Genomic DNA, 18,169 nt, shown 5'->3' on the forward strand with positions numbered 1-18,169 from the left:
CGGGCGGGAGCGGGGGGAGCGCGCCGGGCCCCGCTGCCGCGCGCCCTCCTCCCCGCGCGGGGCCGGGTGGTGCGGCCCGTGGCTGCGGGCGGGGGCGCCATGGCGGGCGGGCCGGAGGGGCAGGTGGGTCCGGCGGGTCCCGCAGCCCCGTCCCGCAGCCCCGTCCCGCAGCCCCGTCCCGCAGCCCCGTCCTGCAGCCCCGTCCTGCCCCCGCAGCCCCGGGCGCCTGAGGCGCGGGCGTCGCGGCCTCCCTGAGGGGAAAGGGCGGGCTCGGCACCTGCCCGGGGCGGCGGCGGCGTCGCCGGTGGGTTCTGGCCAAAAGCTCGGCCTGTGTGAGCGATACGGGTCGGAGCGTCACGGGACCCGCAACTTTTTTGGGTTAGCGCAGCGTAAATGTGGATTTTTTGACTTGGGCTGGCGTCGCCTCCTCACAGGCTGCCCCTCCTTTTCAGTCCCTCCTCAAGGCTTTCGAGGTCTCTGTGTCCAGGGGGGTTTTTGAGACGTCTGAGGAAACAACATTCCCTGGCAAAGGACCTCGGTCTTAAAGTTATTGCCATTGCTTTGTGAGAATTATTTTTAAATTAAGGGGCTTTTTTTTTTTTTTTTTTTTTTTCAGGCTTTCTGCAATGGCTTTAAAGCAATTTGCTTTATACTGTCTTATTTATAAAAGTACAGCAGCATGGGAAGTTACATGTATTTCCTTCTTGTACTTAGGAATAATTTAATTTGGATTCAGTTCTGCTACATAATCCCATCGGTTTTGGTCATGGGTATAATTTTTATCATAACTTGCTATTTAGGTTCAAGAAGATCTTCACAAATTTAGAGTGACAAATATGAACTTGAAAGGAAATGTAAAAGCTGTGGATATTAGCAACCTCGAAACAGCAATTGAAAGACCTGAACTTGGGCTCAGAGTAAGTAAAATTGAACCCATCCAGAAGACAATTCAGTTTTTGAGATCTCTGTCAGTTCACTTGGAGTACAGGGAGTCATTTATTTGTCACCCTGCAAGATCTGTTGCTGATGAGCAGATGATGGGATTCATCCATCCATCTGGATTGCTACATTAACCAAGTTAAATAATTTTTATCTCCTTCATACCTTTGTAATAGTCTAAAAATTATTTTTTCCCTCTAACAGAAACATGCTGAAAATTATTTAAATGCTATAGACAGACAAATGTTAACTGTTTCTCCTGCTGATAATAAAGAAGTACATTCAAAAGAGCCCCCTAAATGGTAAGTAAAACAGCTGTTTTACTGGAGAGACAATGTGAGTAGCAAGACAGAAAAACTGGTGTTTTGTGAAGGAAATGGGAGTATTGGTCCAGAAAAGGTTATTTTGGGCATTTGCTATTTTGGTTTTATTTTGAGTTAAACAGTAAAAAGCAACTGCAGTTCTAAGTAGCTACTGCAGCCTTCCGACTCCAGTGATTTTGTTCACTAAACTCAAATTTAGATAAAAATACGTATTCAACCAGGTGGAAGCAGTATGGGTTTAACAGGTAAAATCAAAGTAATTGTTAAAAAGCTCACTCCCTGTTTCTTTCTAAATCAGGGGCCTCCGTTTTGGTGCTTCTCAGAAACAGCTGATTTTACCACCAGTACCTGTTGAGCCCATGAGTGCCCAGGCGTGCAGCAAGTCAGCACCACGCGTTCCTCAGAGCTCACAGGTCTGAAATAACATACCACTTCTTCTTCCAGAGACCACACTAAATGAGACTGGTGCCTTGTAGCTTACCAGCTGATCCCATACTCTTACGTTTTGACTCCGCATGGATCTAGTTTTTGATAATGTCGCATCTATGACTGAAAGTGTTAAAAAAATTATCAGGAGAATGAGCAGGCTGAGAGGAGCCTTCTCCCTGCCTCGCACTCAGGAGAAAAGCTAAGTTAATCATGAATAAACCCACAAGTTTTGATTATTTTTAAATTTGCCCCCCCCTCAAATAAAGAGTTGTGAAACTGAGTGTTTGTTCACCTTTAAGGTCCCAGTCCAACCACCATATGTTTAACTGGGATTCTGCAAGTAATGTGACTAAAATAAATGGAACTGCATTTTGGAATAGCATGAGCATAGATACAAATATTTATGTTGTTTGAGACTAAAAGTGGTTCGTGTTTTGTTGGGTTTTATTTGTTGCATAAAGGATATGGCAAATTGTAGGCAAAACTTCTCTTCGTGTATAAGATGTGGTAAATACAGAGTTCTCTCCGTGAAATTTGATTTTTCACTGTTTTTATAAATTAAATCCTTGTAAAATAATTTAAAGCTTTCTTAAAATGTTTGTATCTGAAGTATTTTTTATTTATTTTTTGCTGTGAGTTTTGACTGGTGATTTCAAGGTAGTTTCCTCAAATACGTTGTAAAAATAAGGTAGTTAGTTCAACTGAAAAATACTCAGTTACAACTGTGGGTTATTAGTGTTCAAATTCAAGGGAGCTGTGGGAGGGAACTGTAAGAAGTTCTCTCTAGTTCAGAGGCTGTTATCAGAAGCTAGGGATTGAAGCTACTTGAGATGATATAACCAGAGTGAGCAGCCTAAGGCTTGCATTGCTGGTTAGTTTTGCAAAATAATTCACAATATAAAGTAGTATTAGGATATTGCTGACTCTTGAAATGATGGATAAAGGTGCAATGAGAGTTCTCATTTCTTTTCCAACCCTCTCTTATATGAGTACACTTACGTTGTGAGGAAAAAAAGTACCTTTTCAGAGTTCAGCTACTCTGTAATTTCTGGATTAGCTGGTCTTTCAACTCCTGGTGTGCACTAATGAGCTTAATGTAGAGGAGCTCAAGCTCTGTCCTGCCTTGACTTTTCTTTGTCTTTTCATTTCTGATATCTGTGGCATCTTCTCCCAAATGCATATCTAGTGACACACAAGCTAGTCCTGATTTCCCATTATAAAGAAAAAGGCAAACAGGGCTGTTCTGCCAGCTGTTCTACATGCCAGGCATGCCAACAACAACAACAGAAAGCTTTTATTATTAAATAGTTGTGAGTTCCAGCTGGGAAATTATCACCTACAATTCCTGCCTTTTCCTTACTTGTAGCTATAAACAGTTTTGGGGGTTTTTTTAAGCATACTTTGGCATTTTTCAAAATTCCTTTCTATTCAAAGGACATATTATTGTTGAACTGATTAGGTTTGTGTTTGCATACAGTATTTCTGGGTATGTAGGCTTGAAGAAATCAACCTTGCAGCTCTTAGTGGTCTGAGAGAAAGTAATAAATCCATACAATTTTTGTGCTTTGCAGTCCCCAGTTGCTGTGCAAGGACAGGAATGGAGCAGAACTTAACGTTTGTGGTGGTTAAGATGAAACAAGTTTGGAGTCAAATAAGCACAAGTGCTGTTTTCACATGGGAAATAGCTTGCCCACAGGTGTCAGAATAGGCTTAAAATTACGTTTTACTCACACAGACACTATTTCTGAGTCACAGCTGCAGCCAGATAAGACTCTGCAAATCTAACTTATGGGGGAATTGTGAAGCACTGTCTCCTCCCCACCCCCCCTGCACCATATATTTTAATTGGATTTCTTTTTCTAAGAAAGCTTGAGAACCTTAAAGAGGCTGAAATGACATTGTTATCCATAACAATGGTCATAACAAGTGAAAGGTGTGTAAGTTAAATTTTTTTTAAATGCTTAATTGAAAAGACCAGAACTGATGCTTGTGCAGCTTTGGTTTTTGGAGGTTTTTGTTTGTTTGTTTGTTTCTAAAAGTTGATGCTTTCTGTGCCATTCTGAATACACAGCAGAAGTTAATATTCTCTCACCATTAATAGAATTAAAGATGTAAAGGAAAAGGTGTTTCTAGGGGCTCTAGAATATGTAAATAACAAGTAGCTAGACAGGAAAAGTGGTTTAGTTACTGATAATACAGATTATTTCAAATATTAATGTAATGTTGTCTATTCATAATGGAATTGGACTCTGTTAGAAGCCAGGCACCACATGCATCTGCATAAGAGGATTCCCTAGTGAATCAGAGTTGTTGTCTCACTATATTATAAAAATGCCCTCCACTCTGAAATGACATTTGTGTTGAAGCAGAGCAAGATTTGAGCCATTAAACTGTACTGAACATGTCACCTTGTTACAAATGTCCCAGTGTATTCCATGTTAATAATGAAGCACAATAATTCTCATTCTTGTTGAGCATTATATTTGTAGTAATGCACTATTTGCACTGTTAGTGTCATTTCTTGATGTAGATCATGATGGTTCAAGATAGCTTATGTTTTAGACTTTGGATAACACAGCTGGATGGATAATGGAGATGGAAGAGACCCATGATACCAGCTGCTGCAAATGTTGAACTGTGACTTGCCATACATCTAAGCTGACAAAGTAACTTTTATCAGGGTGTTTTGTTGTGGGTTTTTTTATTAAGCATTTAAATTCTTGTTATCCTGAGTGGAATCTGCCACTCCAGCATTGATCATTTCACTCTCATTTTGAGTGGGGAGTCCTGCATTGTGCATCATCTCCTATTTTAATTGAGAAGGTACTCAATTTTCCCCCAATTCTTGTTTAATAGCACAAGCAGTTTCCTCTCTGTACAGTGTTGTGTTATAGTAATAAAATAAATACCACAAAATCACTGATGAGGTGAAAATTGAACTTTCTGTCGCTGTGCAGCCATGTGGGTAAAAGAGTAATTGGCTTGGATAATAACTTTTGTTCTTACAACCCCAAATCTAAATGAGCCTCTCTTTGATACATCTGCTTGTAATTATTATCAAAAGAAGAGAATATATTGTGCAGATAAATAAATTAAACCATTTTAGTGCTTTCACAAAATAATACAATTGTTTAATAGTTCAAATATACAACTAATGATTCTTAGACTTTTAATGGCATCTTTTGTGTGACAAAAAAATAGAATTCTCATAAATGTATCTCTATGCCATAGAAGTATCAGCAGAGAGTTCTGGTGTATAAGTAGATTTAGTTGGGTCTTACTGTGTTAAGGGAGCTTTTTGTTCTCCTGTACCCATCTAGTGGGAATTAAGCACATACAGTGCTAGGCCCCAGCTCCTCTGAATCACCTTTGCTCTGTTGTCTTCTCCGGTGACACGTTAGTTTCTGCCATTTGAGGATTTTTCCTTCCTCAGGACTGGTTGGTAAATAAACCCTGTGGAATGTAGGGTCTGGTTAGCCATGTTACTGCAGGAGAAGTCTTGGGAGATGCTACTGCCCTGGATACAATTGTAAACTAAAACGTGTATCAACATGAACAAAAATGTTTTCAATTTAAGAGGCTTCTCACTTGTGGCTTTTACATAAGTATGTGCTTTTGATACTTCTTACATCAAGAAAAAATGTCAAAAGTTGCTTTTCTGTCCATCAGGATTTAAATAATAATGACTTTTAATAGCAAAATAGCTGAATCCATTCCATGCAGATAACACAGTACATTAAGAAACTACTGTTTTAATTATTGTTACTGTTAGGATTTTGTATTTCCTCATTTACTTATAAGCAAGTGCTGTATCTGCATGGAGTCAATGGGCCATGACCGATCCAGAGAAGCTGTTCTGGCCCATCAGGTCCATGATTCCTGAATTAAAGTCTCTGGCAAACACAGCCAAGGTAGATTTGGACTCTTATTATCTGTGGGAGGAATGTACCTGTAACACCCTCCCGCTAGGTAGGGTGTATATAAAACCTTTGTTGCAACATATGCAAAAGGTATCCACAAATTATCGATGTTAATCAAGTCAATCAAACCTGATTGTACTTTCCACTCAAAGGTGTGGAAATTTGGGAATTCCAGTGTATGTAATGAAATAATGGAAGAAATTCTGGCAAAAGCATGTGTGTGGACAGTAGCTGTATGTCTTGTGAAGCCATGTGTCTGAGCAAAAGGCACTTCTCTTTCTTTGCTCACTGCTGTGTGGATAGTCAAATAACACAAATTGTTATGATGATTCTGCAGGTTTATGAACGTTTTCCAGTTCCTGCTATAAACACTTTGGTCCTACTGCAGTTATTTTCAGAAGATGCATATTTTGTATTTCAGCATCAGCTGGAAATGGATATGAAGATTATGCTTGACCCAGAGAACATAAATGTTTTAAAACAGCAGAACCGTGAGACCAGGCTGCCACTTATAACTAAGAAAAAATCTGCTCCTGTAAGTAACTTATATTTTCTTGTGGGCTCATTACATGCATTATTTTTCACTATTGAAGTTAACAAATACTAGATCTGGATTTAAAAAAAAAAAAAGTGCAACTACCTCACAGTTTTCTACTTTTTGACCTCAATATGTAATGATAAAAATATATTGAGTGACAATGCTGGAGAAAACAAACCTGTAGCATAACAGGTTTAAGTAACAAGACCCCAGTCCAGCAAAAGTATAAGTAGATACGGGAATGTGCTTGGGAATGTGCATGGTAAGCAAACTCAGTAAAATCAGGGAATTAACATAAACTGGAGCTTGTGAAGCTTAGGATGTGACCCAAAGTTGAAGAAAGAAGTAAAAGGGGTTTTGCTGACAAGAATAGATTTTGAGTTGTTCATTCTGTGGCCATGTCTTGAACAGATAAGAATACCTTCTGTTCTCAAATGATAATGGGATTGTTAGGAAGGAGTGAAACGTTGCTGACACTGACCAGAAGTTAGTGTCACTGAGTGAAAAAAATTGAGGTTATACTGAAAGAGAATCAAAATCCCGAGTGACTATGTGAATTTAGGTGTCATTTACATCTTATTTTTATGACATGGTTTGGGAATGTTGGATTTTTCTTCTTAGCTCTATGCTGGGAGCACTTGGATTGGAATGTGAGGGACAGATTCAGATTCTTTCTTTCCATATAGAGGTGCTCCCATGTCTTGTAGATCCCAAGTGCCCTCACTGTTGAGCTGCAAGGTATTCTGAAGTGCAGCTTTTCTTCTACCTCTTGTCAAGCTGTTTTCCTTGGTGCTGAACTATTATCTACCAAAGCTGAGACTGAGCACTTCCACAACTTTCTCTCAAAATACTGATTAATATCCATCAAATCACCCTTTATCACCTGAGAATGCTGACGTTGTCTAAGATTAAGTTTTGATTCTTCCAAATTTGTGTTCTGCAAACTCCGCTCCTCTTAAATGAACAAATCACAGGATCGTGTTTTGATTTGGAAGGGACCTTCAAGATCATTTAGATCCAACCCCCTGCCATGGGCAGGGACACCGCCCACCAGACCAGGCTGCTCCAAGCCCCATCCAACCTGCCCTTCAACACTGCCAGGGATGGGGCAGCCACAGCTTCCCTGGGCAACCTGGGCCAGTGTTTCATCACTCACACACTAGAGAATTTCTTCCTAATGTCTCACCTAAATCTCCCCTCTTCCAGTTTTAATTCATTACCCCTTGTCTTTCTACAAAGTATGCTTTTAAAAAATTTAAATTGGCACAGGCATCCCTCTACAGATCAATCATGTTGACAAGTTCAGCACAGCACTGTGGTCCACATGAAAGAATGTGCCCAACAGTCTCTCACACAAGGATGCTCATCTGCAATTTAATTTATGTAATCGAAGCCTGATGCAGCAAGCCCAGTGCTGGAAGAGACATTCTAGGGGATATGGTTTTAAACAACACAAACAGAATCTGTGAATGGCACAGCTGTAAGCTGCCACTTATAAAAAATGATTTTTGAAAGCTGTTGCCCAGACTAAGAGGTGATTTGTCTAACCCTGTGATACAGAGTTAATTAGAAAAAAGCATCATGGCTAATAGCTTTTTAGAACCACTCTAAAACACTTGCAGAGAGGAATATTATACTACTGCAGAGAGCCATGTGTTTTACCACTCTCACTGAAACATTCTGATCAGAGAAAACTTCTTAATGTTGACTTAAATTACAAACATTTAGTGTAAATTAGTCAAGCTCTCTGATACATATTTACAGTTGCTAAGGGACTGTATAGCAGGGAGATGGGCTGAAAAAAACAAGTAGGTATTTCTTATCTCTAATTTATTCTACAACATTTACTGAAGTAAATGCTTTTTAGGAGTTTTTTTAATCACACGACAGTCTGTGTTTTGAAATGTTCTGGCTTCACTGGGGGTACAATTTTACAATTAGGTTTGCATGATCCACTACTGAGCTTGTGAATTAAGGCATTTTTGTGAGGTGTGATCTGTGGTAGCACTTGGAGGAATGACAGTTACAGATCATTGAGAGGAGCGAAAATAAACTGGTGTGTAGTTGCAGGACTAAAATTATATGGTCTTTAGTTTTGAAAAAGATACCAATTAAAGTAGCTACAGGAATTAAGTGCTACCTACCCTGCTTTTACTAATCAGCCATTAGAGGGCAATATTTGTACATACACATGCAGACCCACACTCGGATCTACACATGTACATGCCCTACATATGTACATAAGTTCAAAGATAATCTCCCAGAAAAATCACTGACAGAAGGGCTCTCATTGAAGTAAATTAAAAACTAATTACTTGGTTAACTGCATTCAGGTTTTTTCTAAGAGTTTTCAGTATCTGAGTTTTCAAGGAGACCTGAGCATTTAAAAATGTGATGAGATTAGAAGCAGGCTGGCTTTGAGGTGACTGGGTAGGTCAAGCCCAAATCTACACGGAATTATTTTATCTTGCCATTTGACTAGTTTGAAAAATGATTAGTAAGGATCTCATTGTCTCAGGGTAAATGTCTTCTTTTCTTGCTCTTCAGGTATTCTAAAGTTGCTGACGCTGGGCTTTAGGACAGAAACTAAGAACCATTAATTATTGCCCTTTTGTACAGTTTTGGGTCTGATAAGCTCTCATGCTTCATCCTCTGTAAAGTTCTGGAGTTATCCTAAAATGAGGGCTGTCATTCTGTGTGAAACACCATGGGCAGACTGGGCATCGCTCTTTTTTGCAGCCTGTATCTGGATAACAACCGAAAAACGATGAGTAGGTGATTATTCAATATGTACAGTTCCCATGGAGTATCTAGCAGAACAAACAGTGATCTGAACTGCAGCAAAAATAATTCTCAGGGACTGCTGCAACATAGAAAAGATTCACAGCTACACCTTTCATTTTCATAGGTCTGGTGTTCCTTTATAGAATTATACTGGCACTTTTTAGCTCTTGTTTTCTTATAACTGTATATTATACTGTAAACTTAGGAACCTTTTAATTTATTCATGAGGTAGAATTTAATATGGTGATGATTTCTAGCCTTTATGAGTTGCATCTTGTGTAGTGTGGCTCTAATGGTGATGGCAGTGATTCTGGGGTGGGGTTTTTTTAAGCTAACGTATTTGAGCACAACTGTTCTAATCGTCTCCTCAGTTATTCTTTCTTTATTCAGTATTTGCCTCATGCTAATCTCTTAATTCTTATCACTGCAAATCTAATCATTTCCAGAATTATAATGTCAGGCAAAGCAGGGCAATTCTTTTCATTTCAAGTGACTAGAAGTTTTAGAAGAAAAACAGGTCTTTTGGCCCTCACAACCTAATCGTGTTTTAAATTTCTGTATATGGCTATAATTACAGTCAAAGCAAAATTTGGCTGTGGTAGCAGAATAAGACTTAAATCAATGTTGTACTGCAGTAATTCAAAATAAGCTTGTTGCATTTGTATTGTGGTGTGTAATCGTAATGCACAGCACGGTGAATTAATAAAATCTTCTTGTCACTAAAAATAAAAAGGAAATAATTGGTGAGATAGAGTTAACTTAACAGATGACTACAGTCAGCATCCTTTCAACCTAGAAATGGGAATGTGAAGGTCACCCCCATCTCAGATGACAAACGTAGAACGTTTTGTTGGTAAACAAATGAATCTTTTGAAAGGTTACCATTTGTTTTAAGTTTTTATCCAGTTCTTGTCATCTGGAATTGGAGATGGAGTGTCATTTTGCTAGGCAGGGGTGCAGCCGAAGCTGCTGAAGCTGTTTATGTACATATCAGCATTCCTTGACAAAACTCAGTGCCTGATTGGGATGCCATGGGCTGCTGGTTTACAGCTGTCTCCGGACAGGAATGGAGGCCCACCCCTGAATTCCAATAAGTTGGTCCTGCATATTGTGCCTGGTGTAAGCTGGCCCTTTGCCCACAAGTAAAATGTATTGGAGTTCAAGCCAGCAATTATCTTTCTTACTTCCTTCTGTGCTGCTTCTGTTGCCTTTTTCAAAAAGCAGATGTGGGATTCACCAGAGTTCTCCATCTATTCTCTCTTGCACCTGTTATGGCAGAATTCTGGTGGAGGTGAAATTCTGGGAGAGCTAGCAGTAGGCTATCAAAGGAGTAAAGCTTGATTTTTCCAAGAACACAGAAAACGGTCAGTTCAGAGCCACCTCTGGTTACTTTAAGAGCTCAAAGTAGGTAAGAATAACATGTAAGACCTGTTGTTGAAGATTCCTGTTTGCTTCATATTTACAGCTTTATGTTGGGCTTTCCATTTAATTTGGATTATATTTTCTGTAGATAAAAACCTGAGGGAAGTAATTTTAGGATTACATCAAAGAGAAACTGCATAATCATTAGGTAGATAAAATGCTGAACTATGTAAATTGGATTAAGAAGGACAAGTTTTAATTTCCTATACAGTTTTCCTAATCAGAAATCTTAAATAAAAAGGCAGTTGTAAAAATTTTTCATTTTTAAATCTCTTACAGAAACTGTTACAAGTTTGACTCATCTGACTTTTTGAATGGTTTCACTGACACTAGTAAGAATCTGCATTGACTTCCACGTGCTGGTCCTTATTAAAGGATCAAAACTAAGTTTGAAACCATGGTTAAACACTTCCTTAGTTTACTATTTAATACCAAGATTATTTGGCTTGGTCAGGATGGGATTCTTTTTCCCATTAGAAATTAGTAGATGATGGATGCATGAGGGAAACTTCTCTGATACTGCTCCCTGGCTTTGCTGCTCAGAGGTCTATCAACAAAAAAATGCATTGATTTAGAATTGTGAGGCTGTTACCAGCAGGCTCTGTTCATTTGTAACCACTTACAGGGCAGACCCATTGAAGCCTCTAAGTATTCTACTCATATTGATATAGAAATTCTTTCTGAATTGGTTAGCAAAGCAGCTTTGTGTATCTCTCACTGTAAGTTTGTCTCAAGCCTGCTTTCTTAGCTTGCTGGTATAGGACCATGCAGGTAGCTTCAAAAGCCTTGCTGAAGTCAAGATAAGCAGCACTCACTTTTTCTTGCCTATTCACAATGCTTGCTAACCTGTTGTAGAAAAGAAATTGGACTGGTCTGACAAATTTGATCTTGACAGGTTTAAGGTGCTCATTTATTTGTTACTTTCAATACATTTAAAACTAGATTGGTTATTTAATAATTTTTTCCAAGAATTGTAGTTAAGTCCATGAGGCTGGACTTGATAAACCAGTCCTTTGCCGCTTTCTAAAGACAAGCAGTGATCAATGAAGAACATGTGATTTATAAACTTTGGTAATTTGTTATCCTTCCTGTCCTTTTCATCTCTGGAATAGTTTGAGCTTGTTTCTATCGTACATTTTATCTGTGGAACAGACCATTCAGTGAAGTTCCAGTTTCCCTTAGACGTGCCTTCTTACAAGTTTCCTGAGCATATTGAGAGTTGCTTAGTTCCATTGGTTGTACTTTGCTGTGCTTCCTCCTTCCCTTTACAGGGATTATGAACTGTGAACATCAAATCTTGATAGGAACTTCTTAAAAAATAAGAAGGTAGATATCAAGTTGGAGAAGATAATAATGAAATGATAGATTACTTTGTTATATACCTTTTCTCTACCATAACTATAAGGTTCTGTCATTTTCTAGTATTTACTTAGTAAATCTCATCTTTCAGATCTTCCTGGTTGATAAAACTGTATTTTGATCCATGATAGTACTCATCTTTTCTCTGTATTTAATACTAGTCTGTTCTTCTACTGGGGGAAAAGTTTCTCTATAAACATACTTAAAAAAATAAGTTGTTCTAGTTAAATATTGCTGTTTAGTAAAAAGAAAACAAATAAAGAACTAATCAAAAAAAACCCCGTGGTGTTACAACAAGAACCCTATTTAAAATTAAGCAAAAAGGAAAAAACAAAACAAGTGGGAGAGGTTTATCCACAGGAGAAAAACACTTTAGAAAGGATAATAGAATTGTTTTTCCTTGTGTCCCAGGTTAATTACACTTAGAAGCACTTGAAATGAAAAAACAGTTTTTCAGCACACTGCAAGCATATTTTAAGGCAAGGAAACCTTAGTCTGCACTGCAAATGAACTGTTCTTTTCCAGCCCTGTAAAAGTACTTCAAAAGCAGCTGTGATGAAGCAGGCCATGTGCTCACTTCAGTGAAGTATACTTGCTCAGTCATGACCTTTGATAACAAACTTACTAAATGACATTATTAATGCAGGAAAATACCTGAGGTCTCAATCTCCCGTTTGTGCCATAAAAGCTGTAGGTGTGGGTAGAAGTTTTAAATCATAGTAACACAAGCAGATGGAAGTTACTGAAAACCTTTTAAAATGATGCAATCTTTTAAGTATCTTTTTAAGTTACGTGACTGAATAATTGTAAATAAACTATAAAGGATGCTAAAAGTTTTTTTTTATTGCAGTACTTAATATTATTTGTATTATTTTTAGAGTCCTATTATTGCAAGCAAGTTGGTTTAATTTTAGGATGAAAGCATTTTGTCAAACTTTGCTTTATACCTCACTGAAGTTTTCAAGAGGGCAGATAGAGCAGGAAATAGGATGCTGAAAGAAGGGTGTACAGACTGGGGGCAATTTTTATAGGTAACTGGTTTGGGACAGCTCCATAGTTCTGTGTTGCCTGTACCATGGAATAAAGTGAGTCATACTGTAAATGAGAGCTTAAATTACATTACAGTTGCATCTGCCCTTATTTTACCATGGCACCTGGTGTGTACTTTATAAAAATTAAAGGATACAGCAAAGAAGTATTAAGTATCTATCTCCAGTTTAAAAAAAAAAACACGACAACAACAAAACACATAAAACCCCCCAAAAAACACAAACAAAAGCCCCCCTCTGACTGCTTTTGAGCTCATACACCACCTGAATTGCTTTTCCTTGTAGCTTGTTATGTTTCTATGAACATAAATGAAATACATATGTTTCATACTGCTGTTTATCATAACAAAACTCCTGGGATTTAAACTAGGATGAAGCTGAGCAATAGTAAACTCAGTGCTGCTTTGCTGATACAATTGCAATAGCCTGAAAAAGGAGTCACTCTTTAATTGATTTTTTTTTTTCCATTTTATATATTTTTCTTGTGTCCTCAACAAACTGCTGCAAGTGAGTAGAAAAGTGTGGTTTATTCTTCCTTTTTCTCGGTATCAAGCCACTTACATGCCAGCTGATAACAAGTTAATCTTTGTTAGATGCTTATTGCTATTTTCTTGGAGCACAGGACATGAAGATTCATGTGTCTAGATCCCTTAAAGCATAATGCTTCATAATGGCACAACTAAAAGAGTGCCTATGATTTCTCTGGAAGATTCTCCGTTATGATAAAGCATTTATATTTTCTATCTTCCTAATGTGCCTTGTGGACAGTGTTATTATATAAATTGGGAGGAAAAATTATAATAGATTATTTTGATCTGTCTTATTCCCCTGTTAGGTTTATGAGCAGTTCTTTAGAATTGCCTATCCCTTTCTGTGAAGCTGTTGGCTCATGATGACACAACAGTGCTCAAAGGTCCAACTCATGGCCTGGCCCCTGTTGTACTAAGTGCTGGACATGAACATGCTAACCAGTCTATGAACCCAAGTATTTGAAACCAGGAAGTCCCACTGTGCTCTATAAAAGAGATAAATACCATTTTTCCCCTTTTGCAGATCTACCACTATTTCCTAGCTTTCTGCTTTTATGTATTTAATATTCAAGGTAGTTTATAATTCATAATGATAAATTTTATCTAGATTTCCAAAAATCTGTTGGCAGAGTAAGTATTGATAGACCAGTGTTAAATTTTCCTTTTGCTTCATAAAACACTTGAGTTTATTTAAGTTGAGTCTTCTGTGTATCTTGTTGTTTATCATTGTTTCATTATTCTAGCATCAGCCAGGTGAGAGAAAACAATATAATCTGCTGCTGGTGGTGTTTTCACTGTTGTCAAGTGAGAGATCTCAGGGATGTTACTCACCTTGAAGTTGTGTGTGCTCATACTTAGCTTACTGGAGAGAGAAACGGATGTTAGATGATAACACAGAGGTTTTATATGTATAATATTGAAGTACAGGGTGGCAATATAATCTTTTCCCTGTACAGTCCTCTAGAGGTGTGATAATAAGCTTATCAGTAAGACACATGGTGTCACTGTCCCAAAGTGAGGTGTGTGTCACTGCTTGAATTCCTGGTGCTTAGAACAGCAGGTTCTGTGTTTTCAGGCTAGCACAGGTTAATTGGGGAAGTAAGGGAGCTTTAACCCTCACAGGAGCACAGCCAGTGTGGCACGTTTCCACATGGCATTGTCAGGCTGTGTCATTCCCTGCTCTCCTCAAGGAGCCCTGAAACTTCCAAAGCCTGTGATACTTACTGTTCCCTGATTTGTGAGTACTTTCACATACTTTAATTCCATTGGAATTCTTCCCAGCAAAAATTTATTTACATATTTAAGTATTTCCCTTCTGGTACCTTGCCTGTGCATGCATTTTATATATTTAAAGACTGTCCAGGCAAGAAATACTAAGTTTACACTACACTCATTCAAACAGCCAACTTTGTAGCTCCTTTCTTAACTAGTAGACTGATTTTGCACAGAAGTTGTAAGACCTCAGTTGGATTTAATGAACTTTGTCTTAAAATACTAAAGCCATGACAGCAGACAAAACTGTAGCATGTTCATAAGCAATAAAGCAGTTCTTGTACCATTAAGTTATTAAATATTAATGAAACTATTCATACAGAAATTGTACTGGTTATTGCAGGAGTAGAAAAGTGGCTTTGCAAATCCAGGATTTCTCTTTGTTAAAAGATTTTGTCTCTTCCTAGGTGTGTAGTCTGAAGATGGTGAAAGGTCATACAGCTGGCAACCTTTGGGGTTTGCCTGTCTCTGACCACATGGATTCTCCCTTGCCCCTGTTGGAGCAAGATGTAACAAAAGGGGTGAGTCCCAGAAGCCCACCCCAGTACTGTTCAGGTGTGTGCTACTGAAGCAGTGTTATTTGTTGTTTTCTGCAGATATCTGGTAGCCAAATCTTCTGGCACCTCAAAAACTTGTAAGAATTGTGATTTCAAGTGTTGCAAAGGGTAGAGATCAACTTCAGGCTACTTACTCCAAGTGGCAGCTAACTTAGCACATAGCACTTGTTATGGTTAGCATCATCCTCTCTCAGTTACCTTGTAATTCATAGAGTTCAGCTGCTGCTGGAAAGAGGAATTGTGTGTGCTGGAGGGTTCTGGTATCACTAAATAGAATGGTTGTGATTGATGTCTAGTTTTTGGTCATTCAATCTTAAATAGACCTGCACTTGGACTACTTTACCCATCAGTCCATATTAATGATTACAATGTGGCTTACAAGAGTTAATTCTCATCCATTCTGCACATTGAATGTCCATTATACATATAGTTCCTTCTCAGAATCAGCACCATTAGAGAATCGTTCATGTATTTGTCAATTTTTATAGGCAAAGTTCACCTTCCTTGAAGGTGAACTATTGAATATTGAAAGATACAAACCTTTCAATAAAAGAAAACTACGTTTTTTGGAATTTTGGTTTGGGTCTGCATTTGTTTAATCCTTTCTTCATTGCTACTCATTTTCTTTCTTTCATCACTGCCAAGATATAAATTGTTGAGTAATGTCATCATCTTGTAGGTATTCTGAGCCTAACTGAACAAAGGCTTATCCTTCCAGCATCAAAGATAACCCTCCAGACACCTCCTGTTGCATGCAAAGCAGCACCTTTCCATGAATTCCACAGGCAGCACAAGAAGTCAGCTGTAGGTGAGTGCAAAGGACTGATAACAGCCCTCAACTGCACCTCCAACCTCACTTTCGGGACTTTGTTTTATCTCACAAGGAAACAGTTGTCTAATCGTAGAAGGTTTGAGTGGGAAGGGACCTTCAAGACCATCCAGTCCCAACCCCCTGCATGGGCAGGGACACCTCCCACCAGCCCAGGTTGCTCCAAGCCCCATCCAACCTGCCCTTCAACACTGCCAGGGATGGGGCAGCCACAGCTTCCCTGGGCAACCTGGGCCAGTGTCTCACCACCCTCACAGCAAAGAATTTCTTCCTAACGAACTCTCACTCAAATTCTTAAGAATACCAAGATGTACCAGAGCATCATTTACATGCCTTGCAAGTGAATGGGAGTCAGATTTCTGAATTTCTGAGAGGATTTGATTGCTTTTCATTTCTGAAATCTTAGTAGGTTCCTATATCAGTATGGAAAGGAGCATAAGCAAGATGAGCAGTGGGTTCAGTAGCAATCTTAGACATGAGAGCAAACTGGAGCATGTCAGGACCTACTGGTATGTGGTAGAGTGTCCATTTTATGCTGCTGTTATTCTTCTAATAATGAAACCTGCCATCAATTTCTTTCTTTGCTACAGGAGACATTAATAGTAGGGTGCACCCTGAGAGTACAGACACCATCTCCTTCCCAAACTCAAAGGAAACAATTCATGGCACATATTCCTCTAGTAAAGGTAACACTGCACCACTTCCATCCAGCACTTCCATGGTTCCAGCAAGGAAATCAAAGCAGTTGTGGATAAATCCAGCTCAACAGTTGGAATCTGAGCTGCAGATTCCATCTCAGACCCAGGTATTCAGAGAGTGAGGATAATGAGATTTTTTATTAATGTTTTTAATACTGCAATAGAGATGGTTTAGGAAGTTACTGTGAGTCACTGAATTTGTACAGGAGAGTTTGAACCAAAGCCAGCAAATAGTAAATATTGAAGCAAAATAGGAAATACTTCATATATTGCCAGTTTCCACATTCTCAGGTCTACCTAAATTTCTGGCTTTTTCACAGAATCTTAGAAAATAAGTCTGGAAAGGATGTTCTGAGGTTATCTGGACCTCCAGGCAGAATTACCTGTACCTGTAATATTGCAGACAGATGTTTTTCTAACCTGTTCTGAAAACTTTCAGTTATAGTGACTCCACAGTCTCCCTAGGCCATCTGCTCCAGTGCTTAACTATCTTTGCTGTTATAAAAGAGTTTTTTAATGTCTCATCTAAATCTCCCTCACTGCAGTTAAGCAAATGTAGTGTTTCCCTTTACATTTACAGAAGACTATAGGGGAGTTTGACCTTGACTGCTTAATGCTTGTTCTTGATCCTCAAGCAAAAGGGATATTTCTTTCTTTTTATGGCTAATTACCATGTTTCATAGCAAACTGTCTGGAGTGTTGCTTGATCTTTCCAGATTTTTTTTACTTTTGTGGCATTGAGGAGATCTGAGAAGGAAAGAGGAGATCTGAAAATCAAAGATAAAGCAAACCTGAGAAATGGAGATTGAGGTGTTATTAAAGTAAATAAAAATAACAACCTAAAATAGTTTGAAAATAGTGTACTTAGATTGAAAATCAGAGCTAATGAGTTGCTGGCTAAAGTTGCCAGTAAACAGGGATTTCTGTCCAGAGGCAGGAACGTTTCCATTCCAAGTTTTACTCCAGTTTGCATTTATATGGCAGGATGTTACCCCTTCTCCTGGGACGGATGGAGAGAGTCTCAGTGGAAGAACGCAGTTGCAGTTCCTTTCTGATTTAGTCCAGTCACAGTAGAGCTTCATTTTTATATATTGGAAAACTTAGCATAGTTCCTCTGTGCGGTGTGTGTATTTCTATAAAAATGCTCATCATCCTGCATGACCTCTGAGGTCTTTGCATGGCAGTGGGTTTCATGGTAAAGCTGGGCTAGATTTTGTGGTTGTGATGCAGAAATCAGTATGAGTGTATTTCAGATGCATAAATTCCCATAGTTAAATCATAACTAGTAACACAGTTCTGTGTCTTGACCACGATCAATGGCAATTACTCTTAATCTGTGGCTCTTCTCCTCCCCCAGCCCCCACAGACGTCTCCATGCCAGTCCTTACAGGATCCATGCTTTGATTGTGACATTGCTGTTTGCCATGGCACGATAGACCAGAAAGCTCCAGGCTTCCTGGCATTCAAGCAACGTTATTGTTTATCTTGGAGAAGCATTGCTGGTTTTTTGGAACATACAG

The 18,169-nt window shown here is 38.7% G+C and overlaps 1 protein-coding gene across 8 annotated transcripts in view; it reads left to right on the plus strand.

Annotated features, from left to right (window-relative positions):
- Positions 1 to 18,169, plus strand: part of IQCH (IQ motif containing H) — a 174,342-nt gene that overhangs the window by 462 nt on the left and 155,711 nt on the right. For 4 of the 8 annotated variants that reach the window (XR_007890496.1, XM_051628941.1, XM_051628939.1 and 1 more), the window contains exons 1-9: positions 5 to 123; positions 801 to 917; positions 1,144 to 1,241; positions 1,561 to 1,675; positions 6,033 to 6,146; positions 14,973 to 15,120; positions 15,802 to 15,930; positions 16,542 to 16,756; positions 18,007 to 18,169. The exon at positions 18,007 to 18,169 is cut by the window's right edge and continues 389 nt beyond it. Coding sequence is in view for 7 of the 8 variants with exons in the window: in XM_051628941.1 (XP_051484901.1) it covers positions 100 to 123; positions 801 to 917; positions 1,144 to 1,241; positions 1,561 to 1,675; positions 6,033 to 6,146; positions 14,973 to 15,120; positions 15,802 to 15,930; positions 16,542 to 16,756; positions 18,007 to 18,169 (1,123 nt within the window). In the remaining variant the exon portion in view is untranslated. Of the gene's footprint in view, positions 1 to 4; positions 124 to 623; positions 918 to 1,143; positions 1,242 to 1,560; positions 1,676 to 6,032; positions 6,147 to 14,972; positions 15,121 to 15,801; positions 15,931 to 16,541; positions 16,757 to 18,006 lie in introns of those variants that run through there. The other 4 variants (XM_051628942.1, XM_051628944.1, XM_051628943.1 and 1 more) reach the window with 4 other exon arrangements.

This window comes from Apus apus, chromosome 10 (genome assembly GCF_020740795.1).
Source record: "Apus apus isolate bApuApu2 chromosome 10, bApuApu2.pri.cur, whole genome shotgun sequence".
NCBI lineage: Eukaryota > Metazoa > Chordata > Aves > Apodiformes > Apodidae > Apus > Apus apus.